The following is a 25,115-nucleotide window of genomic DNA, read 5'->3' on the forward strand; positions in this document are numbered from 1 at the left end:
GCTGCCCCCTGCAAAGAGCCACAGCAGCTCTTTAATCTGTGCATCACTGAGACCTGCAGGACTGTTTGCATCCCCACATCACAATCATTACAGATTGGCTCAAACATCTTCAGAAATCCCAAAACCAGCATAAATAAATAAAACTGAAGTCAACACAGGCCTAATTAATTAATTTATCAGTGCCAGGCTGCTAATTAATGTCACACTTGGCTGCAGCACAGGAAGAGCTCTACCAGCCTCAATGAGCATTTGACAGCCTTGTAGATATTAAAAATGCCAGTTACACAGCTAGGAGTGATCCAAATTCTTCATCCTTCATCCTCTTCCTCAGCCAGGAGGATGTTTGTGAGCTGCTCCTCAGACACAGCCAGCTCCTGGCAGGCTCCCAAGGCCTGGCTGAGGTAGACAGCCAGGAGGTGTTTGCACTGCAAAGTTAAGAGCAGGAGCAAGGCTGGAGTGCCAGGCTCAGGAATCCATCCTGGCCAAAATGTGTTCAGTGCAGTGCTCAGCCCCCCAGGAACGTGGCTCCCTCCTGGCACAGGTGGTGCTCAGTGTCCCCAGCTCTGCCACCACCAGCACAGTGCCATGCAGGGAGCTGGCACACAGCTCCTGGTGCCCTCCCCACCACTGCTGACCACCTAAAGCCCTCCCTGCACCCTGCACCCAAACTCTGGGGCTCCCAGAGGTCACACAGTGGTCAGGCTCAGCCTGCATGGCCAGCTCCACTCGTGTTTGGGGGGAAATTTGGGGTTCAAGGGGCAGGGCAGAGCCTTGTCCCCTGCCCATGGCAGCCCCAGGCTGAGGCACAGAACTCACCAGAAGGCTCTCACTCTTCTGCAACACAGAAAACCCAAAGGCAGGGCAGGTGCAGAAGTGGCAGGAGCTGTAGCAGGTGTAGAGTTTGCCTGAGCTGCCAAGGACCTGCAACAGAGGCAGAGGAGGACTCAGGGGTCAGGATTCACTTTAATTTCTGTGACTCAGGCTGGGTGTGCACTGCCCCAGCAGTGAGGGGAGATGTCACAGCACAGAAGTGTCCCCAGGCACTGCAGTGACCCACCCGAGCTTGAAGCTCCTCAGGTTTCTCGCGGTCCCTACGAGCTCCTCTCCCTGCAGGGGAGGGTGTCCTGTAGCTGTGCCTGCAGCAGATCCAGCCCCAGGGACCAGGAGAGGGGTGGTGGCTCCACTCCCCGAGCTCCCACCGAGTGCCAGCCCCTCCTGTGAGCTCCCCCCAGCCCTGGCAGGCTCACAGGTGGAAATGACAGAGACTCTTGTCACAGGTGTGACCCCAGGGCCACCACGGGCTGGGGACAGGAGAGAGCAGCACTGAGCCCTTGCAGGGAGGCCTCTCCTTTCCCAGCCACTGAAGGCTGTTCTGCTCTCAGAACCAGCTGCAGCTACTGGAATCCAGATCTGCCTGAATAAACAAAGCTGAAGTCTCCAGAGAAGCCTCCCTGCTCCATCTCTGCTTTGGGAACAGCACTGCCTGCTTTTCCCACATGCTGTTCCCTGCAAGGCTGGTGCTGAGGCACCAGCCTGAGCAAACAGGTGAGAAAAGCATTTTTTTCCAGCATGGAGCAATCTGTGAGCTGCTGGAGCTGACTGCAGGACAGCCTGGGGATTATTATTTCTGTTTTGAGCTCCTCAAGACTGGAAAATAGCTTTTAGGAAACGGCTTTAAGGGCCCAACCTACGGGAAGGATCTGCAGGAGCAGAACACACTTGCAGGGGGCCCAGCCGTCTCCATGTGGCTGGGTTTGTGGCACACACACCCCCAAATCCAAAGATAAACACAAAAAGTGAAAAGGCAGTGGAGCTCTGCAGAGTGCTGCTCCCCTCCAGGACATCCCTGGCATCCCAAGCCCCTCCAGAGGAACATTGTCCCTCCCTGTGCAAAGCTGCACTTCCAAGTGGAACCTTCCCCTGTCCCCTGGAGCTCCCCCTGCGCCCTCTGCCCAACAGGGAACACCCAGAAATGCCAATGCCTCCAAGTCCCCCTCACTCCCAGCAGATCCAGGACACAAAATTCAAATTCCTTTTTTTTTTTTTTTCTTTTTCAGTCTGGCCTTTACCCTGGGTCCTCCTTTTACAGCAGGCTGAGTTTGTTTCACTTATGATAAGTTTGTTTTCCTGCAGCCCCTTTGATTGCTTTTTCCAAGATGAAGGATTCTGATGGTGCCTTTCCTTCAGAAGTGTTTTTCTTTGGGGAGGGGGGGAGCCACAGACAGACACTGCCACATTTGGGCTGAGCTCAGCATTCCCCCATCCTGACCTAGATGGCAGGAACACAGTCTCTGCCTAATAAAGCAGAATCTAAAATCCAAATACTGGGAGAAAAAGGTGCCTCTGTTCCTGGCCAGCTGCAGCCCTGCCAAGCACTGGGGTGCTCCCCTGGCCCTGAGCTGAAATTTCCTTCTGCTGTCCTCATCCCTGGGCCTCAAGGAGGAAAAATCCTCCTGGAGGTGTCCCTGCCAGCGTGTGGGGGCACAGGGGGCTCAGCTGAGGCACCAGCACAGGGACAGACAGACGGACAGACAGCACCACAGCCTGTGCCAGGGCCTGCTGCTCAAACCCGTCACCGTGGGGCATCTGCCACACAGTTCTGGGAAATGGATGAAAAAAGACAAAATAAAAAAGAAGTGAAAATGCAGGATGTGAGCAGTGCAGGTGCCAGCTGGCAGGGCTGAAGCTCTGCCCTCCTTCACTGCCACAGCTCAGCATCTCTGCCACTTGGGCAGAGCTCAAGGGAGCCCCAAACGCTGCCAGGCCAGCACTGCCACACCCAGCACAGCTCCAGCACCATCCCTGCAGCAGGCAGGATTTACCCCTGAGCTCAGCAGGGCAGGTGTCATCCAAGCTATCCTGGGATGATTTCAGCTCTGAGGCACCCAGCCAGGGACACTCCATCAGTGCTACTCCTGTTAAACACAAGGGCATTAAGGGACACATCACAGCTCTCATTTGACTGAGGGCTCCTTCTTCTCCCAGCCCAGCTCCTCAGGGCAAGGGCGGCCCACACTACAGGGCCTGTCTGAGCAGAGCCTTCCCCCCTGAGGCAGGACCTGAGATGTGCTGGCTGATAGGGAACTATCAGCAGCTCAGATTTGGCTGTAATGACCCAAAGGAGTTTCACAGCAGAACCAGCCCCACGGCCTCAAAGAGCTCTCCAGGGGCAGCTGCAAGTGGAAGCAGCACCTCACATTCCAGCTGAACCACATCTGGGTGCAAATGGCAGGGCTGACTTTGAGGGGGATGATTAGCAGGGATGGCTGTGCAGTGTCCAGGCAGCCAGGGATGCCCCTCTCTCCAGGAGCAGGCTGGGGGACATTCCCACACATTCCTGCACAGGAATGAAGAGCCAGTGGCTGCAGTGCACTGTCCCACCCAGGGTCGGGTTTCTATGACCCCAGATGTGTTCCTGTCACTGCTCCAGCCCCGGGGCAGACTCTGCTCTTTGTTTCTGCATCTCAGACAGCTGTGATGAGGGAGAATTTCACAATGGCACCAACCTCACACCCCCAGAGAAAATATCTCTTCAGATTCCTCTGTTAATGAACTCATCAGCAATCAAGCTCCAGAGAAGAGGAATGCAGCTGGAGGCACACAGGAATCTCCTTCCTGGAGCTTTGTCCTGCATTAACTCCCTGACCCTCCTGGCCAGGGGTTCCTTCTCCACAGGGAAACCAGAGGCTCCCTGTCCCTGCAGAGCCAGGAGAGTTCTGACACTTGTTCCTTTTCAGTGTGCACCAACTGAGCCCTTCATTAATATCAGATTATTAATTGATGCCCAGCAAAGCTCTGCCTTAGCTGGCAGGGCCTGACAAAGCTCTGCAAGGAGAATGTGACCATTCTCTGCCCAGTGGCATTTTCAGACAAGCAGCAGTAAAAAAGGGAAAGCCTTTGAGCATTCAGTTAATCAGAGAGGCAGCTGCTGCCTAAGGGTGCTGGAAGCTTCCTTGACTTTACCCAACATCCACAGGCAAGCCCTCAACTGCAATCCAAGGCTGTTCTGGAGCCCTGGTTATGATTCATGTCCCTCTGGAGGGGCTGTGTCCTCTCCATGGCCCCAGAAGTGATAAAGGCTCCACGTGCAAACCAAGCAGGGCAAGCTCTGAACGCATGAGAAGGGTTTGTGCCAGCACCAGGCCTGACTTCACAGCCCCTTTCTCACCCTACAGGACTCCAAAGCACCTCCAGGGGAGGAGAAAAGGTCCTTGGCAGAGAGGATACTTGGAAATGTTCCTCTTGGGTGCTGCAGCACTGAGCAAAGACATTCCCCTTTCTCTGGTGTGTGAAAGCACAGAACCAGGCCCAGCCCTGGAGAGGCTGTGCTATCTGAGGGTTGGGAGTGCTGAGGAGAAGGAATTGGTGCTTTTTGACCAAAATCTTTGGGGCACAGGGTCCTAATGCTCAGCCATGGGCTGGATGCAGCTGGTCAATGGCTCACAGCATGGACAGATTGTCCCAAAAGAGACACCACCAGTGCTGGGGGACCACAGAACAAGGAATTGTGCACGGTACAGAAAGGTGAGAATGGAGTACCAGTGGCTCCTCACCTCACTCCCACCCTGTGCTGTAATTGATCTCAGGGCTGAGGTGAGCTCTTCTCCCCAAAATGCCACTTCATGGGGATGTTTCTGTGATTCACAGCCTTGGCTACACTGAACCAGAGTGAAACCCATGGGTTTGGCCTGCGCTGCTCCCTCCCAGGCAGCAGAGATCTCCTGCCAAGCAGAGGTCACGACAGGAAAGAAACAAAGTGAAGGCAGATAATGACGAGTTGAGTACAACAGGTCAAGAGGAAGAACTTCCTCTGCTGGATAGGATGGGAGTAATAAAGCAAAATTAGCAATCCCTGGAAAACTTCCTCCTGGCTGTGATGCCCACAAACACATAAATTGTCTCTGGCTGGCTGGGAGCCACAGGGAAAATGGTTCTGAACTGTGCTGCTCTAATTCCAGCCCGTGGCTGCTGCTCTCCAGTGTCACCTCAGGAGTTTGTAAAACCCTGGTGTCCTCCCTGTGTTTATCCATGCTCTGCAAGTCAGGAAAACACTGTCTCAGGTGCCAGCTGGAAACCATCAGAAAGGAAGAGCAAAGAGAAGCCTGTACCTGGTAGAGAATCCTTCCACTGGGGGACCTGAGCCGGGTGACAGAACGCTGATCCACCAAATCCAGAGCTGGGACTGCAGATGGGCCAAAAATGAACTTCAGCCTGGAAGAGAATGTGTCTCTAGTTAGAGCACAAAGGGAGACCTTCTGGCTCAGCTCAGGGCACAGAGGCAGCCCTGAAGGAGCCCATTGCAAAGGAAAGACATTTTTCCTTGCTGCAGCAACTGGAAATGTCCCACGAGCACAAAGGAACAACCAGGGATTTCAGTGGAGCACACAGAGCCAGACTTGGGGTGCTCAGGGCAAAAGGGGCTCTGGGACACCTCAACTCTACAGCCAGGCTGGATTGATGCTGGATGTGCTGCCTGGACTGATCAGCTGGCCCTGAATCCCACCTCCAGGCATGGAGCACACAGCTCCCTGGGGAAAGGGGAGAGCAAGGGGGATCCACAGCTCCTGGAGCAACAGGAACTGGGGCTCCTTCCTCATCCCCTGGAGATCAGTTCACACCCTGGGGAATGAGTGAATCATTTTGTAGTGATCACATCTCCTCCATCACAGCCACAACTGAGGGATAAATGATCTTTTCTCTACCCACCAAACTGCATCAGGAGGAAGCTGGAGAACATCAGGAATTACTCAAGTGACTCCATGCACATGGAGACACCAGATAGCATCAGTTTTACATCTGTGACCCAGCTAGGAGCAGGGCTCAGAGACAGCCAAGTTATTTCAGATAAACACCCAGGGGCAGCACATGCCTCATGTCCCTCCAGTCTCCCTAAAAACCCTTTCCCTTTCAGGGATGCACAGCATTTATGGCTGAGGGAGTGCCTGGGATGGAGATCACTGCACATCCCAAAGGGGGATTTTGTCTCGTGCTGCTGCTGTGCAGGGGTTTAGGATAAGGTGTGTGTTAAATATGGACATCTGCACCTTCAGCCCATTGTCCAGACAGCTCAGGGGCTCCAAAGTCATTCTAGACCAGTAAATCCAGCTGCTCTGAGTGTTTCCAAAGAGCTCAGGGGCAACTCAGTTAACTTTACAGACCTTTCACCAGCTGAGAAAAATCTGTGTAGTCTAGATTGGTTCCAAGGGTAAACAACAAGGAAATCAGCAGTGATGAAGAGATAGCACCAAACACGAGCAGGAGACCAAGAGAAAGGGGAAAGTTTCCAAGTCCAGGGAGGACAGAGCAAGGCAGAGCCCCAGCAAGGCTGAGTCAAGCTGACTGATAAGCAGCCAAGCAGACAGACAGATTCCAGGAAGACCAAAACTTGCACAAACCCAAGGCAAGAAGGGCTGGCTCCATCTGAGGAGGTGGGTGGGGAACATTTAACGTAATTCATTCCTTCATGATTAGGTTTGGGACTATAAGGGGGCTGAGTTCAGTGAGTTTCAGGAACTCTTTTCAAATCTAGGGAATTCTTTTCTTGTGTATATAATTTGATCACTTCAACAGGAAATGCCCACAGGAAATTCAAGGACTTTGGAGATTTGGAAGAGACTGGAAAATTAAATCAGAATACTTCTGAGCTGCTGGATGCAGGGAATTGATGGAAATCTGGCTGCCAAGAGTTACCACCATTATTAAACTTAACAAGGGAATTTCTCTCCTCTTTTCTTTTCTGAGGAGAAGGAAAGAAAAGCTTTTAAATCTGATCCCACCTTTCAAAGGCCACTGTGGTCCCGGGAGAGGGAGGCAGCCCACCTAGCACAGGTGGTGTGTCAGATAACTTCAACACAAAGGCACCAAGGCCTGGAGGGCTCCCGGTGATCTCATCCCCCAGCAGGCAGGAGCACAAGGTTAAAGATGAATCTGAAAAGTTTCTTTCACTGTCACAATGCCCCTTCTCCACCTTCAACACCAACTGCTGAGGGCTCAAGTTGTGAAACTTGGATCTCTTAGGTCACTGCTGGCAATGATTAAAGCATTCACAGGGTGACAAAGCTGACCTGAGACCGCCCCCAAACAGAAGAAAACTCTGAGTCTCCAAGTTAACATTTCCCTTGAGCAGGGTGATGCTCAGGACACCTCTCCCTCTCCATCACACGTGCCCATGACTCAAAGAGCAGGAGTGAGCTCAGGGTGCTCACAGGGGCAGGAAGGCAGAGGGATGAATCACCCTGGAACACAACCCACTCCCACAGCAAACTCCTTCCAGAGCTGAGGCCGGACCCAGAGCTCAGGTTAAATATCCTGGGTTTAAACTGGAGCAAGTCATCTCAGGAGATGCAGTGATACAGAGATAGTTTTGTGAATCTCTGGGAAAAAGCCCTTCAGAACCTTCATTTACACTACCACCAAAGGCACCAGCATTTCTGTGTTTCAGCAGCACTGGGTCAAACAAACCAGGATGAGAGCTGACCACCAAGTGCCCTTCAGCAGGACAGGGGCAGGAACTGAAGCAGAAGACACTCACCCCAGCAGCAGGTCATCAGGGACTGCAACAGAAAGAAAAGGAAACATGATTTCGCAGAATTTCACATCACAGGGAGGTCACTGTCCCCCCAAGGTACCCCCAGAGGCCACACAGGACTGCAGAGCTCTCAACACTCTCTCTAGCCACCAAAAAAGCAACAAGGAGCAGGAAAATGATCCATGATGGCAGTGCTGAGGCATTTACCAAGCACAGCAATCATAATCACAGGGATTCATTTTAAAAAGAAAAGCAGAAGCCCAAATGTACTTTCTTTTATGACATCCTACTTTTAAAAGCACCCAATAAAAGGCAGGAGGCCTCAGCATCTTACTCTGTCACTTTAAGAAGCTGGTTAAAAATATATCTGTATATAGTTTTCCCTGAAACTCTCCTGGCATGAGTTGAGAACTCAGGCCTCACAACTTTAGAAATGTTGTTCTTTTCCCAGCACAGTCTTGCAGGGCGCCACTGGTTTATGGCTTTTACTGCAGCCCACTGAAACATTGTGTCTCCATTTATTGGAACTTCTCCTTAGGATGGAAAGTTAGGCTCCAGCAAATTGTGTTTGTTGCAGCTGACAGCTCAGGCTCTGCTTGTCCACTCTGATCTTTCTGTTATCACCCAGGGGACACAGTGTACTCTGTCTCCATATCCCACTGGAAGATCTGGGTTCTTGACTTTAAAATAATTTTCTTCCGACAATTGAAAACACTCTCTATGACCTGCACTGTTGGTTTGAATTTTCCAGCTTTATTTGAGTTTAATTCTGCAAAGGGATCAATCAGCCCTGTCTCAATGTGTGCTTTAGTACCACTCTGCTGCTGTAAGAAGGACATTTTTAAAGGGATGTGAACTTCTCTTTTTGCTTAGTTTACAACAGGATTTGTAAAGCTCTTTTAAAAGTCACATGTAGATTTTGGATGTACTCTAACCTGACAGGAGCCATAGTGCAAGTGTGCCAAAAAGCTGTCACTGGGGTCACTCTGACAGTTTAGACATGAAGACTCTGCCCATTCCTCACTCCCACAGAGTGCTCAAGACAGATTTATCTGAATTCTTATTGGTTTGGCTTTTGTGCAGTTAAAAATATTCCTTCAGCAGACCCTTTCCTTGGGAAGAGCCATTCTGTGCAGCTCATCCAGTAAACACAAACACTGATATTCTCTCAGCACAGATCCAGCAAAGGTAATTATTCTGAACTAGCTGCTGGAACTGGCCGGGATTTCAGTGCTGGCTGGTGCTCCTTGCACTGAAGCCCTGGGAAGTTGTTCCTGTCCCTGGGATCAGCAGCACGCCCCCCCTGCCGGTCAGCCAGGACACGCCTTTGGGAAATTCCCCTTTCCAAGCCCAGTTTTGGGATTGGCGAGTCTGTAGAACCAGCAGAGCAGAGGGCACAGCAGAATTCCTGCCTGGAGCATTACTTTATCATCCCTCAGGTGTGACCATGTGCACCAGGAGCTCTAAGAAGCAGCAGAACCCATAAGTCACATTATAAAGAGTCCAGAGTGGTGTGGTTTTTGAAGTTGACTTGGAGGAGGGGCTGCTCCTCATTATCTGTGCTTCTGTTGTCACAAAAAGGGACATCAAGGTCCCTGAGACAGCAGGGGCAGGCGGGAAAGGGGAGGCACGGGGCCCTCATCAGCGCTGCGTGATTAGTTTAAAATAAAAAAGTTTTATTCTGCATGTTTTCTAGCTTATATACTCTTTAAAAAGCATAATTTTAAGTTATTAACTACATTACAATAACTTATTATATCTAGTAGTGCCAAGTAATTCGTGTTAATAGCATTACCAAAAGTTTTACAGAAATTTAATAAGGCACGTATACACATTTACTTACGCACGTAGTTTAGCTTACAAAAATTTTCAAGCATCTTTTTTAATCTGTTTTTATACTAATGGCTTTGTCTTCTTCTTTGTTATTGACATACTCGAAAATCATCAATTGTTATTTCTTCTATTAACTGCTACTTCTTCTATTGCAGGCCAGCTGTGAAGCCCGGGGTGTGACAGGCCCCGTGACAGTGACAGTGCCCGGCCACTCCTGCTGGCATCCTCCACATACCCTGCGAGGTCTCCTGAAAAGCCTTTTTGATCTCTCTCAGGAGCTCTTCTGCCACTGCTGGCAAGGTGCTGCCGTCCATCCCACAGGCACGGGATCATCCCTGCAAACGAGACAGTGGGAAATCTGTGGGCTCACCGTGGACACTGAGCATCAGGGGGGTTAGCTGGGCACCCCATCCCGATCAAGGAATGGCATGCTTTAAGGTGTTTTAAAACAACTCCTAAAATGTTTTTTTTTTTACACGTTCTGGGAAGGGGATTCCCCACAGAGTCACGGGTGTCTCCGGGATGCCCCCACACGGGCAGGTCCCGTGGGAAGCACGGCTCGCTGCCCACAGGATGCCCCTCACGTTCCTGTGGACGAGCAGAGGCCGGTGCAGCCGCCGGCACCCTCCGCAGGTACTCACACACACGGATCAGATCCCCCTCTGCTGCCCCGGCTCCCTCAGCCCTTCCCGGGCGCTGCTCCCGCCCTTTCCCCATCTCTGTCCCCCGCTCCGCGTCCTGAGGAGCCCGGCACGGCCAGGGCGCTGCGGGCGCTGCTCACCAGGGCGGGCAGAGCGGCGGGACCCGCTCCTGCCCCGCTCGCGGGGCTGCTCCCGGTCCCGATCCCGATCCCGATCCCGATCCAGCTCCAGTTCCCAGTCCCGCTCCGGGAGTGACGTCACGACACCGCCCCGTGCCCTTGCTGACGTCACGCGCGGCGCGCGCGCTCTTAAAGGGCCCGCAGGGGATGGCGGCGGTGGCGGGCGCGCTGCCGCGGGGGCTGTCCCGGCTGTGCCCCCGGCGCTGCCCCGCCCTGCCCCGGCCCGCCTGGACAGGGGCACACCGGGGACACCGCGGGGGACAGCGGCACCGGCACCGCAGGGCGGCCGCGGCCGCGCTGGGCACGGCCGGCCGGCGCTGCGCTGGCCTTCCTGGGAGGTGAGAGGGGCGGCGGGCACGGGCGGCGCGGAACCGGCACCGGGCACCCACGGCGCTGTCCCCGCAGGGCTCTCCCTGTTCCCGCGGGACGCCGAGGAGGACGGCGAGGACGCCATCGTCCTGCTGCTGAAGAGAGCCAAGGTGAGGCGCGGGCACTGCTGGCTCTGTGCGGGCTCTGCCAGCGCTGCGGGCACTGCCGGCTCTGCGCGGGCGCTGCGCGGGCTCTGCGGGCACCGTCGGCGCTGTGCGGGCGCTGCGGGCGCTGTGCGGGCGCTGTCGGGCGCTGTGCGGGCGCTGCCGGCGCTGACCGATCCTGCTGCCCCCGCAGCTGAGCGCCATGAAGGGGGAGCTGGCCGAGGCCGAGCAGCTCCTGCACCAGGCCCTGCGGCGGGCACACCAGCAGGAGAACAGGCAGGCCATCATCTACACCTACAGCATGGTGAGAGCCGGGCTCGGGGCACAGCGGGGCCCGAGGGAGAAAGAAAAGCGGCTGAGGCTCATCCGTGTCACCTCGGTGGGCCTTGAGCACTGTCTGTCTCTTCCAGATGGGGAACGTGGCCTACATGCAGGGACAGCTGGAAAATGTGAGCAACTCTGGGTTTTCCCAATGAATTTTTAGATGTTGACATCTTGTGCACGATGTCAAAGGTGTGGGGTGCTGGCAGAAGCTGCAGACTCAGAGCTCTGGGGCAGAAATGTCCCAGTGCAAAGCAGAATGATCTAACAGAATGATCTAACTCAGGACTGCAGTCCCATGAGCACACCAGGTTAAGATAGATGCTCAGAGGTAAATTTTCAGCTCCAACATGGTGTGCAGGAGAAGGAACACTTCTTTCTGTGAAATGCTGCAGTTGAGCACAGAGGTGGCTCCTCCAAGGAGAATCTGGGAAAGCCCTGAGATCACAGACAGGGTAAAGGCCTGGCTGCTGCTGCAGTGCTCAAGGAGAAACTGAAAGGAGCCACTGGTTCAGTCCCACTGGGCTCTGGTCAGCCTTTCACTTCAAACTGCTCTTGGTGTAGTGTAAATGCAACAAGTTTGAGCCAGGTCCCTCTATGTAGTTTGCCTCTGTTTTGTTTTAAATGCCATCATTTCTCAGTATCCTCTTCAAAATTCTTGTTGCAGGCAGAAAAGCTCTACAAAGCAACGATGAGCTATATGCTTGCAGGGGACACAAAGGAGGTATGTTCTGAAACAGGCTCCCAGTGGTACCCTTCTCTTTATTTCTTGTGCTGTAATGCCTCTTACTGGAAATTGGCAATATTTAATGGATGGCAGCACTGGAGGCAACAAGATGGGGATTTTTAAGGTCTAAACTCTCTGACAAAGTAATGTTTCTGTTGTGGAGGTACAAGAAGAGTAACAGTTGCATTGTGTGTCCTCCTGGCAGGATGACAACGCTGTCCTTGAGGTGTCCCTCAAGCTGGCCAGTATCTACGCTGCTCAGAAACAGTGAGTTCCCAGCTGGAGATGTCACCTGCTTTCACCTGAGCTTGCTTTACAGTGCTGCTGGGGTGGCCAAGCAGAGGATCTTCAATGAGGGATCCTTCAGGAACAGAAGGAGCTTTGCTTTGCACTTTGCAGGCACAAATTAGCTGTAGCTGGCTACCAGTTCTGCATCCTGACCTTAGAGGAGAAGATTGCCAAGCAGAAGGACTTGCCTGAGGATGTCGTATCAGGTGGGCAGCTTTGTCTCATCTTTTCTCCATTTCCCTGTCCTTGATGTTATTTCTGTATTCCTAAGCACCATCTTCATGTCAATCCATTCTCTTCCTACTGCCTGAGTTTCCTGCTGTGGTGGGACGGATGCTGGATCCTGTGGCAGTGATCACCTCACTCCTCTCTGTTTGCAGCTGAAGAAAAGGCCAACACCCAGCTCCTGCTTGGGATGAGCCTGGACTCCTACGGCCGCTACCTCCTGAACATCAACGAGCTCCCAGCAGCACAGAAAATGTATGAGAAGGCTCTGCAGATATCAAGTGATGTTCAGGGAGAGAGACATCCACAGGTGATTTGTACAGCAGTAGGGCTTCAGGCAAGGAAAGGCTGATCTGGAGGGAATGAGGCAGCCTTGGAGCAGCTCTGCTGCCATCAGACATCACCACTACCTGAAGCTGTTTTCCTGCCAGGAAGGACAAGCATGCAAACACAGAAATACAGGACACTTCCTTACTGAATACTTCTCTGGGAAATACTTCTTTAACTGGTGTGGCAGGGGATGAATGTGGTGCTTGTGCTGCCCCAGAGTGCTCCACAAGCTTCCCTTTTCCCTCCTGGTGCAGAGTGTGGTGCTGCTGAGTGACCTGGCCATGGTGCTGGACGCTCAGGGATGCTACGAGGAGGCGCTGGCCTACAGCAGGAGGGCAGCAGAGCTGGCACGGGACACACAGCACCCCGAGGAGCACATGGTGCTCAACAACCTGGCAGCAATCCTCATGCACAAAGGTCAGTGAATACGTGCCCAGCCTGGCACTGAGCTGGTGCTGGCTGCAGAGATCTGGATCTGTGTTGTAGGGCTGAACTACAGTGCTGGTTTGGGGTAGTTTTAGTTTAAGCAGTAGGTCTGACTTTGAACTGATTTCACAAACTGTCCCAAAAGGTTTCCAGGGGATCTTGTTTCCCATGTCCTTTGTGTCCTGTAACTTTTCCAAAAGGACAGAAGACATGCATGAGATTTGTTTCTGTGAGATTTTAATGCTGAAGCAGCACCAGGTCCCATCATCACTGCTGCTCTCCAGCTCTCAGAGTTGGCAACCTGGCAGGATGTTTTCTGAGCCTCCCTAGATCTTAATGTGTTCCAAGCAGTCCTTGTCCTTTGCATATGATGAGCATCAGGAGGGGGCTCTGAAAATGGGTGATGAAACTGGGTAGCCAAGCCTCTTTTCCCTCTTGCTACAGAAGATTTCCTGCAAGCAAAACAAGTGTACAAAGAAGCTCTCAAGCAGGCACAGCAGAAGGGAGATGCTGCTTCTGTCCAGCATATCCAGGAGGAACTGGCTGAGCTGGCCAAGAGGAGAAAGGGCTCCAAATAAGTTTGGGCACAGGGTCCAACCTTGAGGTGACTGAAGGCAGTGAGGGTTGCTCAGCACAGGCAGCCTGGGAGCAGCTTGTCTCTCCAGAGAAACAGCAATGAAGAGTTTCAGCACTGCTCAAGAGGAAGGGCTGCCACTGCCTAACAGCCCAAAATAAAGGTGTGAAATCTTAACTGTGTGAATTTGTGGTGTAGTCTGTGGTTTGACTGACCTACTGTGCTAAGTGATTTAATTTTGGCTGCTTAAGTGCAAGTCTGGTCTGGTATTAATAGTGTGTTAGTGTCAGTTTGTTACTCCTGCCTGCCCACACAAGTGTTCAGGTTCAAAACATGGCTGTCCCAGAGCAAATCTTGAAAAGGAACAGGCAGGAATTGTCTCACTCTTTACCACAGAAGTACAGGGGCTGTACTTTTAGCAGTGCTGCAGTTCAGTGTGTTTGAACTGCAGCAGAGCATCTCCCAGGCTGTACCTGCCCTGCAACACAGCTGCAGCTCCCTGTCCTGGGCCAACAGCTTGCCTGAAGATCAACATATTCCTTAATTTCTTTTCATTTCTTCTTTTATCCAAAGATAGTTGTCCTCTCAGAGGAGGGGTGAGGCTGTTAGCACATGGAGTGCCAGAGTTGTCTTCTCTCTTGGATAGGTCAGTGCTTGAATGCTGAGGCTTCCTGTTGGAAAAGATGCTGTGTACAAACTGAGCTTTGTCAGCTACGTGCCTTCATGTGAAACAAGTATCAACAGCTGCTTTGAATTTCTCAACAGAAATTTCTCAGAATTTCTCAGTTCTGCCCTGCCAGGAAGCCTGATGTTAAAGAAAGAGGAGAATTAAACCAGAAATCACCAAATCCATATTTAGTTAGGATAGTAGAACTAATTCTGTCACTATTTTAACCTCTCAGTTGTCAGAACTGCAGCTGGTTGGTACAACCCTCAATGTAATTACATCATTATTAATTTACTTACAGTAGCAGCTTCATCTCTGAGCTAAGAGGAGGCACACAGGTTTTCTAGAGCAGAAGTTCATTGAAGCTGGAAAACTTCAGTCACATACAGAGCTTTGTTCTCAGCAAGCTAGGAAATAAAAATAGGGTTGTACTGACAGAAAGGCTCTGGCACATTAGAGCCAACCTTCCCTCAAGTGCTGGGTTTGGGGTTTGAAGCAGCAGAGCTTGGAGGGCAGCAGTGTCACCTGGAAGCCTGCAGCACCCTGGGAGCAGGGTCTTGCCTGATGCTGCAAAACAAAAGGGAGACACAGGAAGAGCAAGTGGAGAACTGATCCCCTTTATTGATTGGTCTGAATCCAGAAGTCACTGTCTAGTGAAGACATTGTGTGGAAATTATGATGCATGGGTTTTTCAAGTCTTAAATGATTTCATATCAGAATCACGAACCATATCAAGATGAAAGCATTGTGAAAGCACTGATCAGAAATCAGGTAAAAATTTGTAGTAAACTACACTTTGTAAACATGACTTACAAACACCTTCCTGTTTGAAACAGGGCAGATGTAATTCCATACTTGAAGATTACTGGAATTGTGGTAAACCCTAACTTAGGCTCTGGAGAGGTTTTTACACTGGAGAAGTTAAAACTCGGATAACAAACAAAAAAAAAGCAGCAACATTTTATGTGCAAATGCCACTCAAACTGTATCTTAGGAGATTGTGACTATCCTACTTTGGATATCTTGCTGCTGCTGCAGCAGTAACATGAAGCTTTGCAATGAACATGCTATACTTACTGTACAGGTAGCAAAGACATTTGTCTGTACATGCCTCTTTCACATTGTATTTGTTACACTAAGAAAGTGAGAACAAGTGAGTTTAAGAATGGAATATAACTCTCCACTCGAAATTTAAATCTACAAAAAGGGCAGATCAACTCATTTTCCAGTATATGTTGCTGTGGGAACCAAAAAAGAAAGTTAAAGTAAGAGCACAGGTCTACAAACAGGATGAAAACTTCACTGCTTCAAGCCAGAAGGGTAAAGAAGGGGAGGGTGAGAGAAATCTTTCTCAGAGAAAGACTGCAAGGAGATTTAAGACTGCCAACGGATCTACTGGGATGCAGTGTTTAAAAAAAGTAGCAAAATAGTTGTGTATTTTCAACAGTGTCAAGTTTCCAAATGAGTTCCTTTGGAATTTTTTTTCCCACACTTGGGGCAAAAAGGCTTTCCTTAAAGGACCGAAAATAAATTTGCTATTGATAAATAGTTCTGTGCTTCTTCCTGTTTGTAAGTGGACCATGGCAGTCCCTGGGCTGCAGAGCTCACAGGACTCGAGGTTACACACTGCATTACACCTTCCATACAACGCATCACAAATACAGCAAAACCCAAAATATTTCTCACTGGAAATAACTCCAAGGCAAAGACCCTGTTGATCAATGAGATGCAAAAGCAGTTTGGAATCTGACAGACCACGCCACCCCCCAGCTCAGTGCTATCTGTGAATCAGTCCTTCTACCCCAGAAGATGTGAATTCACTTCCTGAGGTCAGTGCAGCATAAAATGAAGATGCTTTTGGAGATGGATGTCAGGACAGCCTGTGCCATCACTGCCCAGATGGATGGATGTGTACATGAGCTACAAGCACATCATAGCAAGCATTGATAGATGAACGATTCAGGAGACTCTCCTAGTACCATATACAATTTAAAAATAAAAATCACCCTAACAAGTATTGCACACTTCAGGAGTTAAGCCAAGCATTTGTAAGGATTTCCACCAAAGGCTTGCTTAGAGGGACAGGGACTGGGACGCAGACTTCAAAATAATTATTACATAAAGATTTTTAAATCAGATTGGAGGAAGGAAAAAAAATCACAGTACCTATTTCAAACTGGTTGTAACAGAAGCCAAGTAGTTGACTCGTGTGTTGCTCAATTATTCTATAAAAGCACTTTGTTTTATTTAAACTTGGGATGTGGAGCTTTTTCTTCTTAAAGGATTTATCAACCCACCCAGAGCCTCTGTTCAGAAAAGCCATTTGCTGTGGTTAAATATGACAGTAAAATTTAGTTACCTGTTTTGACTGCATACAATGCAGAAACAGAGAACACTAAGAATAGGCTTTTAGGGCACAGTTAAAATTCCCAGTGTGCATAACAGTGAGGTATGCCTCCAGAAGCTGTTCTTTTTTTGTTTCTTTAACCTTTTAAAAATGAACCATAACATACCCATGCAATAATATTTCTGCAGTGTTGCTAAATAAAACCAACTGCACCAAAAATTTACAATGTGGCAGAATTTCAAATCCCAAAGAAATATATCATCTTATTCCAGCAAACTGGAGTTATGTTAATGTACAGAATTCACTAAGGGGTCAGTCTTAAAAATCAACATTTTCACAAGAGCTTGAACACCACTGAGAAAGTGTGTCTAGGGAAAAAAAAAATTATATAAAAGCACAATGCCTGCAGGAAGTGGCACGGCATTAAATGGGCAATGATGGTTGGGAGGTTGGGGTTCTGGTTAGGTTAGGCTGAGAGGGAGGCTAGGGTTATGAAGAGTATTCTACACTGGAGAAAATGCTTAAAAAAAATTACAAAATGACCCCCAAAGTTTAGGCAATGATTTGAACATAAGTACACCAGATACTATAGCAAGGGAAAAAACACTGCAAAAAGTACTCTCTATTTACAGAAGAATGATTTAAAAGACATTATGGTTTTCTTTACAAATAGATGTAGAGCAGGAATAGTCCACATTTTTAAAAACTCTTTACATATTTATCTTTAGTAAGTCAACCTTCTCGACCACAATCCTCCAACACACACAGCCTGTGCAGAAGGCATTTCACGGACTCTCCAGCAATTCTTCATTGTGTGGCCCTTGCTCTCTTGGAAAGTCTCTGTGGGCTCAAGTCAAAAATAGATTTCTTTTTTTGACCCGCAAATTAAAAAAAAAAAAAATCTGCATAGTTCAGTCATCACTGTCAGACAGAGTCTCATATTGTGCTGAAAGCAGTGGTGCAGGCTCTCGCTCCCAGATCCTGTTCTGTGGGTGAGTGGTTGCTTGGCTCATGGATGGAGGGGCACAGGCGATGGAGGTCGGGGGGGTGCTGCTCAGCATCCTCATGGTCAGAGGGTTGTATGGAAACTGGGTGGAACCTGCATCAAAAGGCAAAAACATGAGCTGTTCTGAGAGATCTGTGTTGGCCCGGGTTGTGACAATTAGCAGAAAATCCACTGCAGAAAACCCCCAATGCTGGGAGCTTCTGGCCAATATCCAGCGTTACAGTGCAACATCTGAGACTGCAAACACCTCTGAAAGAAGCCCCTTCCTCACCTGTTGATGAAGGCCTGTCTTCCCAGGCCCACACTGGAGTCTGTCTGTGGTAGTCCCCTTCTGAATGTACAGATGAGACAGAAGAAGGTCTTTCAGTTCCCAAATATCCCTGCCCAGGAATTGGAGACTTTGACTTCCTACTGTTTGACTTGCCAATGAGCTTCTGCTTGCTGACTGCCCCACCTGGCAACAGAAGGGACAGATATCACCAACCACATTTTAGCCTCTGTGTGTTTGTTTCTAGAAATTATCAGGTAGTACTGAGAAGCTTTAGGTATCCAATACACCCTGTTCTCCTTTTCCTGTTCCATCAGCGTTCCTGGAAAAGCCAGGACGATAAATGCAAACACCACCTCTGCCAATTACAGAGGAAAGACAGTGATTTTCAGTGATACCACATTATTCAAATGCTTGATTTATTTATTTTCCTTGAGGCCCTGGGACATTTGGGAGCTGCAATACCTGAATTTGGAGATGGATTGGCTTCTTCCCTCCGTGTCTCGTTAGTCGCCGGTACCGCGGCCCCGGAGCTGCCCGGAGCCACGGCGAGAGGCTGGGACATGACCACCCCGTGCTCCTCACTCTTGTCATCAAAGTTCCCCATCAGTGCTTTCCTAATAATGTCTTCCAGACCCAGATTACTGGCAGGATCTGCAAAGGAGTGACCCCTAGAACTGACTGCACCTGGGAGAGAAGAGAAAACACAGGGAAAGGTGGGAAGAGAAGTAAAAAGTGTATCTCGGAGAAATTACAAAGGGGTGTGGGGAAAGATTTGGCCATTTTGCTTTGCCTTATGATGCAGGAAATAAGTTTTCATGTAGAATATTAGCTTTTAAATCTGCACCATTTCCCTCTTTTACTGAACTCCCCAAAGAGTATAAATTGAAGATATTAAAGACATTACATTTTTCTGGAACATATGTTGTTTCTTTTATCGAAGAACTTACCTGAGGTAGTGACTGCTGGCAAATTGAATATTTCAGTCCCTGGCTGAGCAGTTGCTGCAATTAAAACACAACATTTCACTAAATTTTTCAGTACTGATGATCCCTAAGTGATCAGCAGTAGCCCTACTGCACAAAAAAAAAAAGCTCTAGTATCATATTCCACAATGTCAGTGTTCATTACTAGAATTATATTAAAATGCTGTTTAAGAGACATAATCATAAAGGCCAAGAAACCACAAACTATTTAGTCTGAAAACACCTTTCCAAATAGGAAAATGTGTAGTATTGATAAAAAGCAAATTATAGACACAGTTAGTTAGAATAATGTCAGGTTTTAGCAACTCTCTCATTAATTATGTGGTTTTCACCTCTTAAATTAAGTGTTAAAATGATGCGACAGTCCTACATACAACAGTATATAAAAAAAAATCTAACCTTCTAGTTCTATGGTCATAAATTATGATATGTGTTTTATATTAATAGATTTATATTAATTTGTATTATTTGATCATATTTAGGTCAGGACATCTGCAGGTGGAAGTCACATGAAGCTTAAGCTGGAAAAATTGAGTGAAAAGGCAAGTCCTGCATACCCATGTCAGAGTCACCTCCACCAGATGAGTTCAGCTTTCGAAATATCTCCTGTTTCTTGGATTTTACCATTGGTGAAGTGTTCTCAAGTTTGGTGAAAAACGAAGGCAGGTAACTGATACTGCCTGGAGAGCGAGAGTCAGTCCTGCCAAGACCAACACGTGTCAGAGAGACAGAACTTGTAAGATGCACATTTAAATCTTCCCAAAAGCAGTCAGGCAGAAACCACCAACAGTCATATGAACACTGGGGGGCTCAATAATAACTGAGTTTGCTTAAGCAGCAGCAATCTGACAAATAAGCTTGAATTAAAAAACAAAACAAGTTCATACATAAATTAAAAAATAATGCAAAAATGAAGTAAAAAACAATCTAGATTTCCTAGCCCAAGATGCTTAAATTTCTAAAAAGTGCAATATCCCCTGCCATGTTCCTGGCAATCCCTTTGCATCTACCTAACATCCATCATGGACTGTGACAGCCCTGCAGCAACTGCAGTGAAAAACCCCAATAAAATTAGAACCAGTTTCATGAGCATGAGGCTTAAATCAGTACTTTGGGTGCTCTTCCTTCCTCAGCAGGGCAAATACAGGAGCACCCACTCCAGTGTGCATTTCCCACACATTTGCAGACACCAGCACTGCCAGGGAGCCCATGAAGGTTCTGTGCAGTTTTGTGGTGCAGATCTGACAGACTGGGACAGGGCTGCCCATGCATGGACACCCCATTTCACTCCTCCTGGAACCTCCTTAGCTTAGTGATATTTCAAGTGATTAACTGCTCCAGCACCACAAGTACTGGAAGCCTGGGTTCCTCCCCTCTCCACCAGGAATCCAACCAGGCAGGAGAAGAGTGAATGATTTAATAAAATCTGTGACCTTTCTCAAAACTCACTTCAGTTTTACAGAACTGGCAACCATGAGGAGTTTCACTCTAACGTTCTCTCAGATGTGACACAGAACACTCTGCTTGCACCAAGAAACTTAAGACAGAGCACCAACATGTGACCTTTCCCTCAGCCTTCCCAAAGCACCTCCCAAATTGCAAGTTTTGGATGTTAGTGCAGAAGGATTGACAGTGATTAACAACTGGCCTGTGGCACCAGAGGAAGGTCAGTTGAATTGCTCTTTAATAAAGGCACAGTTTGCAGCATAAAGATTCAGAATTATGTTTTTAAAAGTCAGTTTTACACCTACCTCTGTTCAGTAGGCTCAGTTCTTTGGGAAAGCAAAAGAACATTTTCCTGTTTCTCATGTACAAGCGGGACCTGAGGTGGCGAGATTGGCTCGTAGGGCTCTGAGGGGACATGACTCCTCTCTGGAGATTTTCCAGGCCTACATCCACGATTCAGAGACAGATAATTACTCTCAATGCATGTACAGCAGTAGTTAACTCATGTAATTTTACAGTTCCTACATAACTGCTTACGTGTAGTTACATGTTACATGCTTTAGTAAGCTTGGTGATCTTAAAAAGATGACAATGCATTGTCCATAACAACTCTGGTAAATTTTAGGTTATTAAATGTTTTCAGACTAAAGACTAGAAATTAAGATAAGTAGCAAAGGGAAAACAGCTATAAGTTATGTTATGGAGCCAAGTAATTGGTGAAAGAGTAGGACACAGACTTTGCCTAAAAATAAGATCAAAAGGCACCTATACTTCCAATCTCCACCAAGATTACTGCACTATTTTATATCAATATCATATCTGGGCATCAATTAAACTTGCAGTTAGACTGAATGCGTGGATTACCTTCCCCTGGCCTTGTCAGAGAGGTTCTCAGGGGACACTCTGGCCCCTGGCCGCTGGTGGTGCACGGGCTGTGGCTGCGCCTCGGGGCTGTAGCGGCTCGAGGTCTTTGCCCGGCCAGAAGCAGGAGCTGGAGCAGGGCTGGAATTCTGGAATGTAGTGGTGGGAGGCTGCAAAGAGGCCTGAGAAGCTGCTTGGTTTCTAGCAAAGTCTTGTGTGATAATTTGCTGGATGTCACCAAAAGAAACAGAAAAGAGATTTTGATTAGACATTGGCCACAGTTTAGGTATTCATGAACTAGATGAGGCTGACAGCAATGAATGAGGTTACAAATTCAGATACAACGTTTTGTAATATTCCCAAATAAAAGCCATAATTATAAAACCTACACAGATGTGATCAGCAAGGGTGATGAGCCGATGGGTCCTGGGCACGTGTGCCATCCCCTCTGCCTGGGAAGAGGGAGGTGGAGGTTGCTGGGGTGAGGGGGGCTCCTGTTGTGTCCTGTAGCGGTGAATGGGGCCCTCGTACGGCCTGTTGGGGTCAGCTGCTTGAAACAGAAAAGGTCACTCTGTTAAGCTTCAAGGCTTGAAACTTCTGTGCTTACAAATCTAAAAAAGGTGACTGTGAGAATATTTCCACGTGTAGATGAACTTACTCTCTGCTTGGCTTGGTTTGGGTGTCTCTTGTTGATAGGGCTGCAGCTTTTCTTGAGCAGGTACAGGTGAATTTGCAGGGCTGATCACCTCAATGGCATCTCCAGGAGCTTCATATCGGTGTGAGGACACTGAATATCAAGCAAAGGTTGTGGAATAAGATGTAAATACAACAGAAAATTTTTGTTGCCTATACTTAGCAACACCAGTGCTTCCAGTAATATGGCACCAGTGAATGAAAGTAAAAACACAGTTGCCTTCTCATGATAACCATGGTGATACAAATACTTCCATGAAACAGCGTTCCAACATAAACCAAGTAATTTTCAGTTTCCTGACTTCTGAAAAGGCTACTCTTATGATCCTGCATTCATGCTGTAGCACGGAATCTGAATAAAGCAAACAACTCTGATTTTGCAAGAGTAACTATATGCAAAAACTGTATTTGTTTATCAAATGTTTCTGCTTTGCAGAGCTGAATATTTTATCATTAAACATCTGAATCATTTCACATCATTTCCCTAAAGGCTAAGACAGACAGCAAAGAAGTAGAGAGTTACTAAGATACGTACAACTACTGGAAGAATCTGAACTTTGAGAGCCCCTATCTCGAGCATCCTTGTCTGAAGCAATCTGGCGAGTGATGATCACATCTATGAAGTTAGCAGCAGTAATTGTGGTCTTTCCTCGAGTTCTCAGCTCTTCCTCGTACCTGGATTTAGGAGGAGGTCCTTTCTCTTTACCAGCCTCTGAATAGACTACTGATGAAGTCTGTCCCTGGGACTTGCCACCAGAGTAATTGGCAGATGTATAGGGGCACTGCACAGGCCTCTTTTCTACCTCCAGGGTCTTCTGATCCATCTGCTGCTGGTCAGTAACCACAGCTGACCTGCGGCCCATGTTCTCTTCTATCCTGGCTCCTTCATGCTTGTTCTCCTTTGCTTTGGCAACTTCCATCTGAGGAGCAGAGGCTGCAGCATCCACGAGGGCTGCCAGGGCATCAGCAGCAGTGTTGTAACGGGAAGCTGGCAAGCCTTGAGTGATAGAGGGAGCTCCAGGGGTGAGCTGCCTGTGGGCAAACATTGAATAGCCTCAATGGAAAGAACTAGAGCCATGAACACAATAAAGCAAAGCTTTTCTGACTCTAATTTCTACCCAATATGCGCTGATGAAAGTGCTCTGATATGTCCAATAATCCACTACACTTTATACAGTGAATTATCCTTAACCCTAAATGCACTTTTTAATAAGCTGAAATATTAGAACAGATATCTGTGCCACATTAACTTCTAAAACATACATGATACGTAGCTGAGCAGCAGGATCCAAAGGTGTGATTACACTTGTCCCATTGGTTCCTTGGAATATACTTGGCCTTTGCTGCAGAATGTTTTCCTGGCTTCTGACAGAGGGGGATGGGGACCGGACGTATCCGTGACTGCCGGGTCTGCCAGGCTGCTCTGCACCTGCAGGACAGAGTGGAGGGGAACAAACCAAAATCAATTATTACTCTTACAACAGTGTAGCACTGTAAATAATGCTCCCACATCCCTTCCCAGTTGTTTCCACCACTCTGGATACTCTTATAACAATGCAGGACTATGTATCAATGCTGCCTCCTCCACATCCCTTCCCAGCTGTCTCCACCGCTCTGGATGTCATGGTATGTATTAAAGATTTAAATCTGTTCAAAATGCTCTACATGACATGCAAGCTGTGCCAGTGACAATGAGGATTCACTCCTCTTTAGGTGCTACATTGCTTGGAGAGAAAGTTGCACAAGTTGCAATTATGACCAGAACTGCTGGGCAACAGGAACTTGCCTGAAGTGTAAAGCAAACTGTAAATAGTATTTGCTAACAGTGACTGCATAAAATGAGCAGTTACAATGTACAAGACAAGTGATCCACGTGTATCCATGTGCCCTCACCTGGTCGGAGATAAAGTTCAGCAGGGACTGAGGTGATTCTCTCCCTCTCTCGTTCTCGTTCTCTTTCCCGCTCTCGTTCACGTTCCCTCTCCCTTTCCCGCTCCTTCTCCCTTTCCCTTTCCCGTTCCCTTTCAGCATTTGCGGCTGCAGAAGCTGCCAGGTGTGTGGGGTGTCCTGGAAGGTCCACAAGGTAAAATGAAGGAGCAAAAAAAATTACCTAAGTGAAGCATGGCAATTGAAACCCTTGCCTATATATTTTGCCATACACTTGCAGCAAAATTTCCCAAATACATTTTGATTCCACTCAAGACTATTCACTTATCTAGGAAGACAAAAGCTTAACATAGAGTGACAGTGGAAGGCTCAAAAGCCTTTTACTGAAGTGGTTGCTAAACAGTTAGAAACTACACAGCTCATAGACCCCAATTCTACCCTTCAACACATGTAAAGTGGGGTTAGTGAATTATAATCAAATTACTACAAATAAAGACCTGACAGAATGAGACAAATTCAGAATTTGACAGTGCTTCTACTGTAACTACACAGAGTATCATCAAAACCCCTTTGCTATCCAAATGAGAGGTGCATGCAAAAAGCATCTCCTGAGAAAACATCAAAAGATGGCATTAATGAAAGCTGAATAAAGATGGTCAATTCTCTCAGCATGTGAGAATTAAAGCCATCACCAAGCCAAGAGAGCTCTTACCTGGTGACAGAGAAGCAGGGTTGTAAGGCCTGGGAGGGAAGGTAAGCTGGGTGCCAGGGATATATGTGATTCTCTCCATGGGTGGGGTGCTGGTTCCTCCAGGATGAGGCACTAAGATAGTGGGGGCCATATTGTTCAGGTCAATGATTCCTGTCAGGAGATGACACGTGTGAGAATGGCCACTCCAGGACACTGTCTACACAGTCAGCAATGAATGTTTGGTGGAGAAAATACAAGACTAAGGCAAGTGTAGAGCTATATTCCAGCTGGTTATACTCTCTTAAATCTGGCAATGAGCAATTTAGGAACATACAAAGCCAGAATTTGCAGTTGTAGCATTCCCTTTAATTGCCCTTTGGAAAAATGCACTTGTCACTTCTATTCAGTAATCCCATCTTTTAGCAATTTCGGGTATTACCCAAAAAATAAACCAAACAACATTATTATCACAGACATTACACTTCAGGCTGTTGCTTTTATATTCTTTTTGAAGAAGTTATCATTTTGATATAATTCTCTTTTCTGAAGTTTGATGGTGAGCTAAATATGGCAATATAAATGAGTAGAAAACAATCTGGCTCTTGAACACCAGTCTCAGAGACTTCTCCTTAAAAATATTGATTACAGAGGTGCTTTTCCTTTCCACAAAAGGCAGTTTCCAAATGAGCTGTCAGACATCCAAGATCACAAACACATT

At 48.1% G+C, this 25,115-nt stretch overlaps 3 protein-coding genes across 5 annotated transcripts in view; 1 reads left to right on the forward strand and 2 right to left on the reverse strand.

The window, feature by feature from the left end:
* Window positions 1-159: 159 nt before the first annotated feature.
* Window positions 160-10,263, reverse strand: ZSWIM7 (zinc finger SWIM-type containing 7). Its single transcript, XM_030962892.1, has 6 exons — window positions 10,143-10,263; window positions 9,597-9,696; window positions 7,532-7,553; window positions 5,109-5,211; window positions 817-921; window positions 160-425 (listed from the first exon to the last, which is right to left on the reverse strand). The coding sequence occupies exons 2-6, from the start codon at window positions 9,673-9,675 to the stop codon at window positions 309-311; spliced, it is 426 nt and encodes a 141-aa protein (XP_030818752.1). The 5' UTR covers window positions 9,676-9,696; window positions 10,143-10,263; the 3' UTR covers window positions 160-308.
* Window positions 10,264-10,326: 63 nt separating this feature from the next.
* Window positions 10,327-13,722, forward strand: TTC19 (tetratricopeptide repeat domain 19). Its single transcript, XM_030962424.1, is given in 11 exon segments — window positions 10,327-10,436; window positions 10,438-10,519; window positions 10,587-10,660; window positions 10,848-10,958; window positions 11,065-11,103; window positions 11,643-11,699; window positions 11,908-11,969; window positions 12,102-12,196; window positions 12,371-12,525; window positions 12,800-12,962; window positions 13,416-13,722. Coding segments are annotated over 11 exon segments (1,080 nt in total). The 5' UTR covers window positions 10,327-10,328; the 3' UTR covers window positions 13,550-13,722.
* Window positions 13,723-14,602: 880 nt separating this feature from the next.
* Window positions 14,603-25,115, reverse strand: part of NCOR1 (nuclear receptor corepressor 1) — a 55,881-nt gene continuing 45,368 nt past the window's right edge. For 2 of the 3 annotated variants that reach the window (XM_030962420.1, XM_030962421.1), the window contains exons 35-47: window positions 24,419-24,568; window positions 23,713-23,886; window positions 23,083-23,248; window positions 22,355-22,851; window positions 21,785-21,913; window positions 21,516-21,676; window positions 21,130-21,353; window positions 20,571-20,708; window positions 19,377-19,519; window positions 18,784-18,837; window positions 18,299-18,520; window positions 17,837-18,019; window positions 14,603-17,658 (exon numbers count right to left, since the gene is read on the reverse strand). In XM_030962420.1, coding sequence (XP_030818280.1) covers window positions 17,471-17,658; window positions 17,837-18,019; window positions 18,299-18,520; window positions 18,784-18,837; window positions 19,377-19,519; window positions 20,571-20,708; window positions 21,130-21,353; window positions 21,516-21,676; window positions 21,785-21,913; window positions 22,355-22,851; window positions 23,083-23,248; window positions 23,713-23,886; window positions 24,419-24,568 — 2,429 coding nt within the window. In that variant the 3' untranslated portion in view covers window positions 14,603-17,470. The remainder of the gene's footprint in view (window positions 17,659-17,836; window positions 18,020-18,298; window positions 18,521-18,783; window positions 18,838-19,376; window positions 19,520-20,570; window positions 20,709-21,129; window positions 21,354-21,515; window positions 21,677-21,784; window positions 21,914-22,354; window positions 22,852-23,082; window positions 23,249-23,712; window positions 23,887-24,418; window positions 24,569-25,115) is intronic. The other variant, XM_030962423.1, reaches the window with a different exon arrangement.

The sequence above is a fragment of the Camarhynchus parvulus genome, chromosome 19, assembly GCF_901933205.1.
Source record: "Camarhynchus parvulus chromosome 19, STF_HiC, whole genome shotgun sequence".
Classification (NCBI taxonomy): Eukaryota; Metazoa; Chordata; class Aves; order Passeriformes; family Thraupidae; genus Camarhynchus; species Camarhynchus parvulus.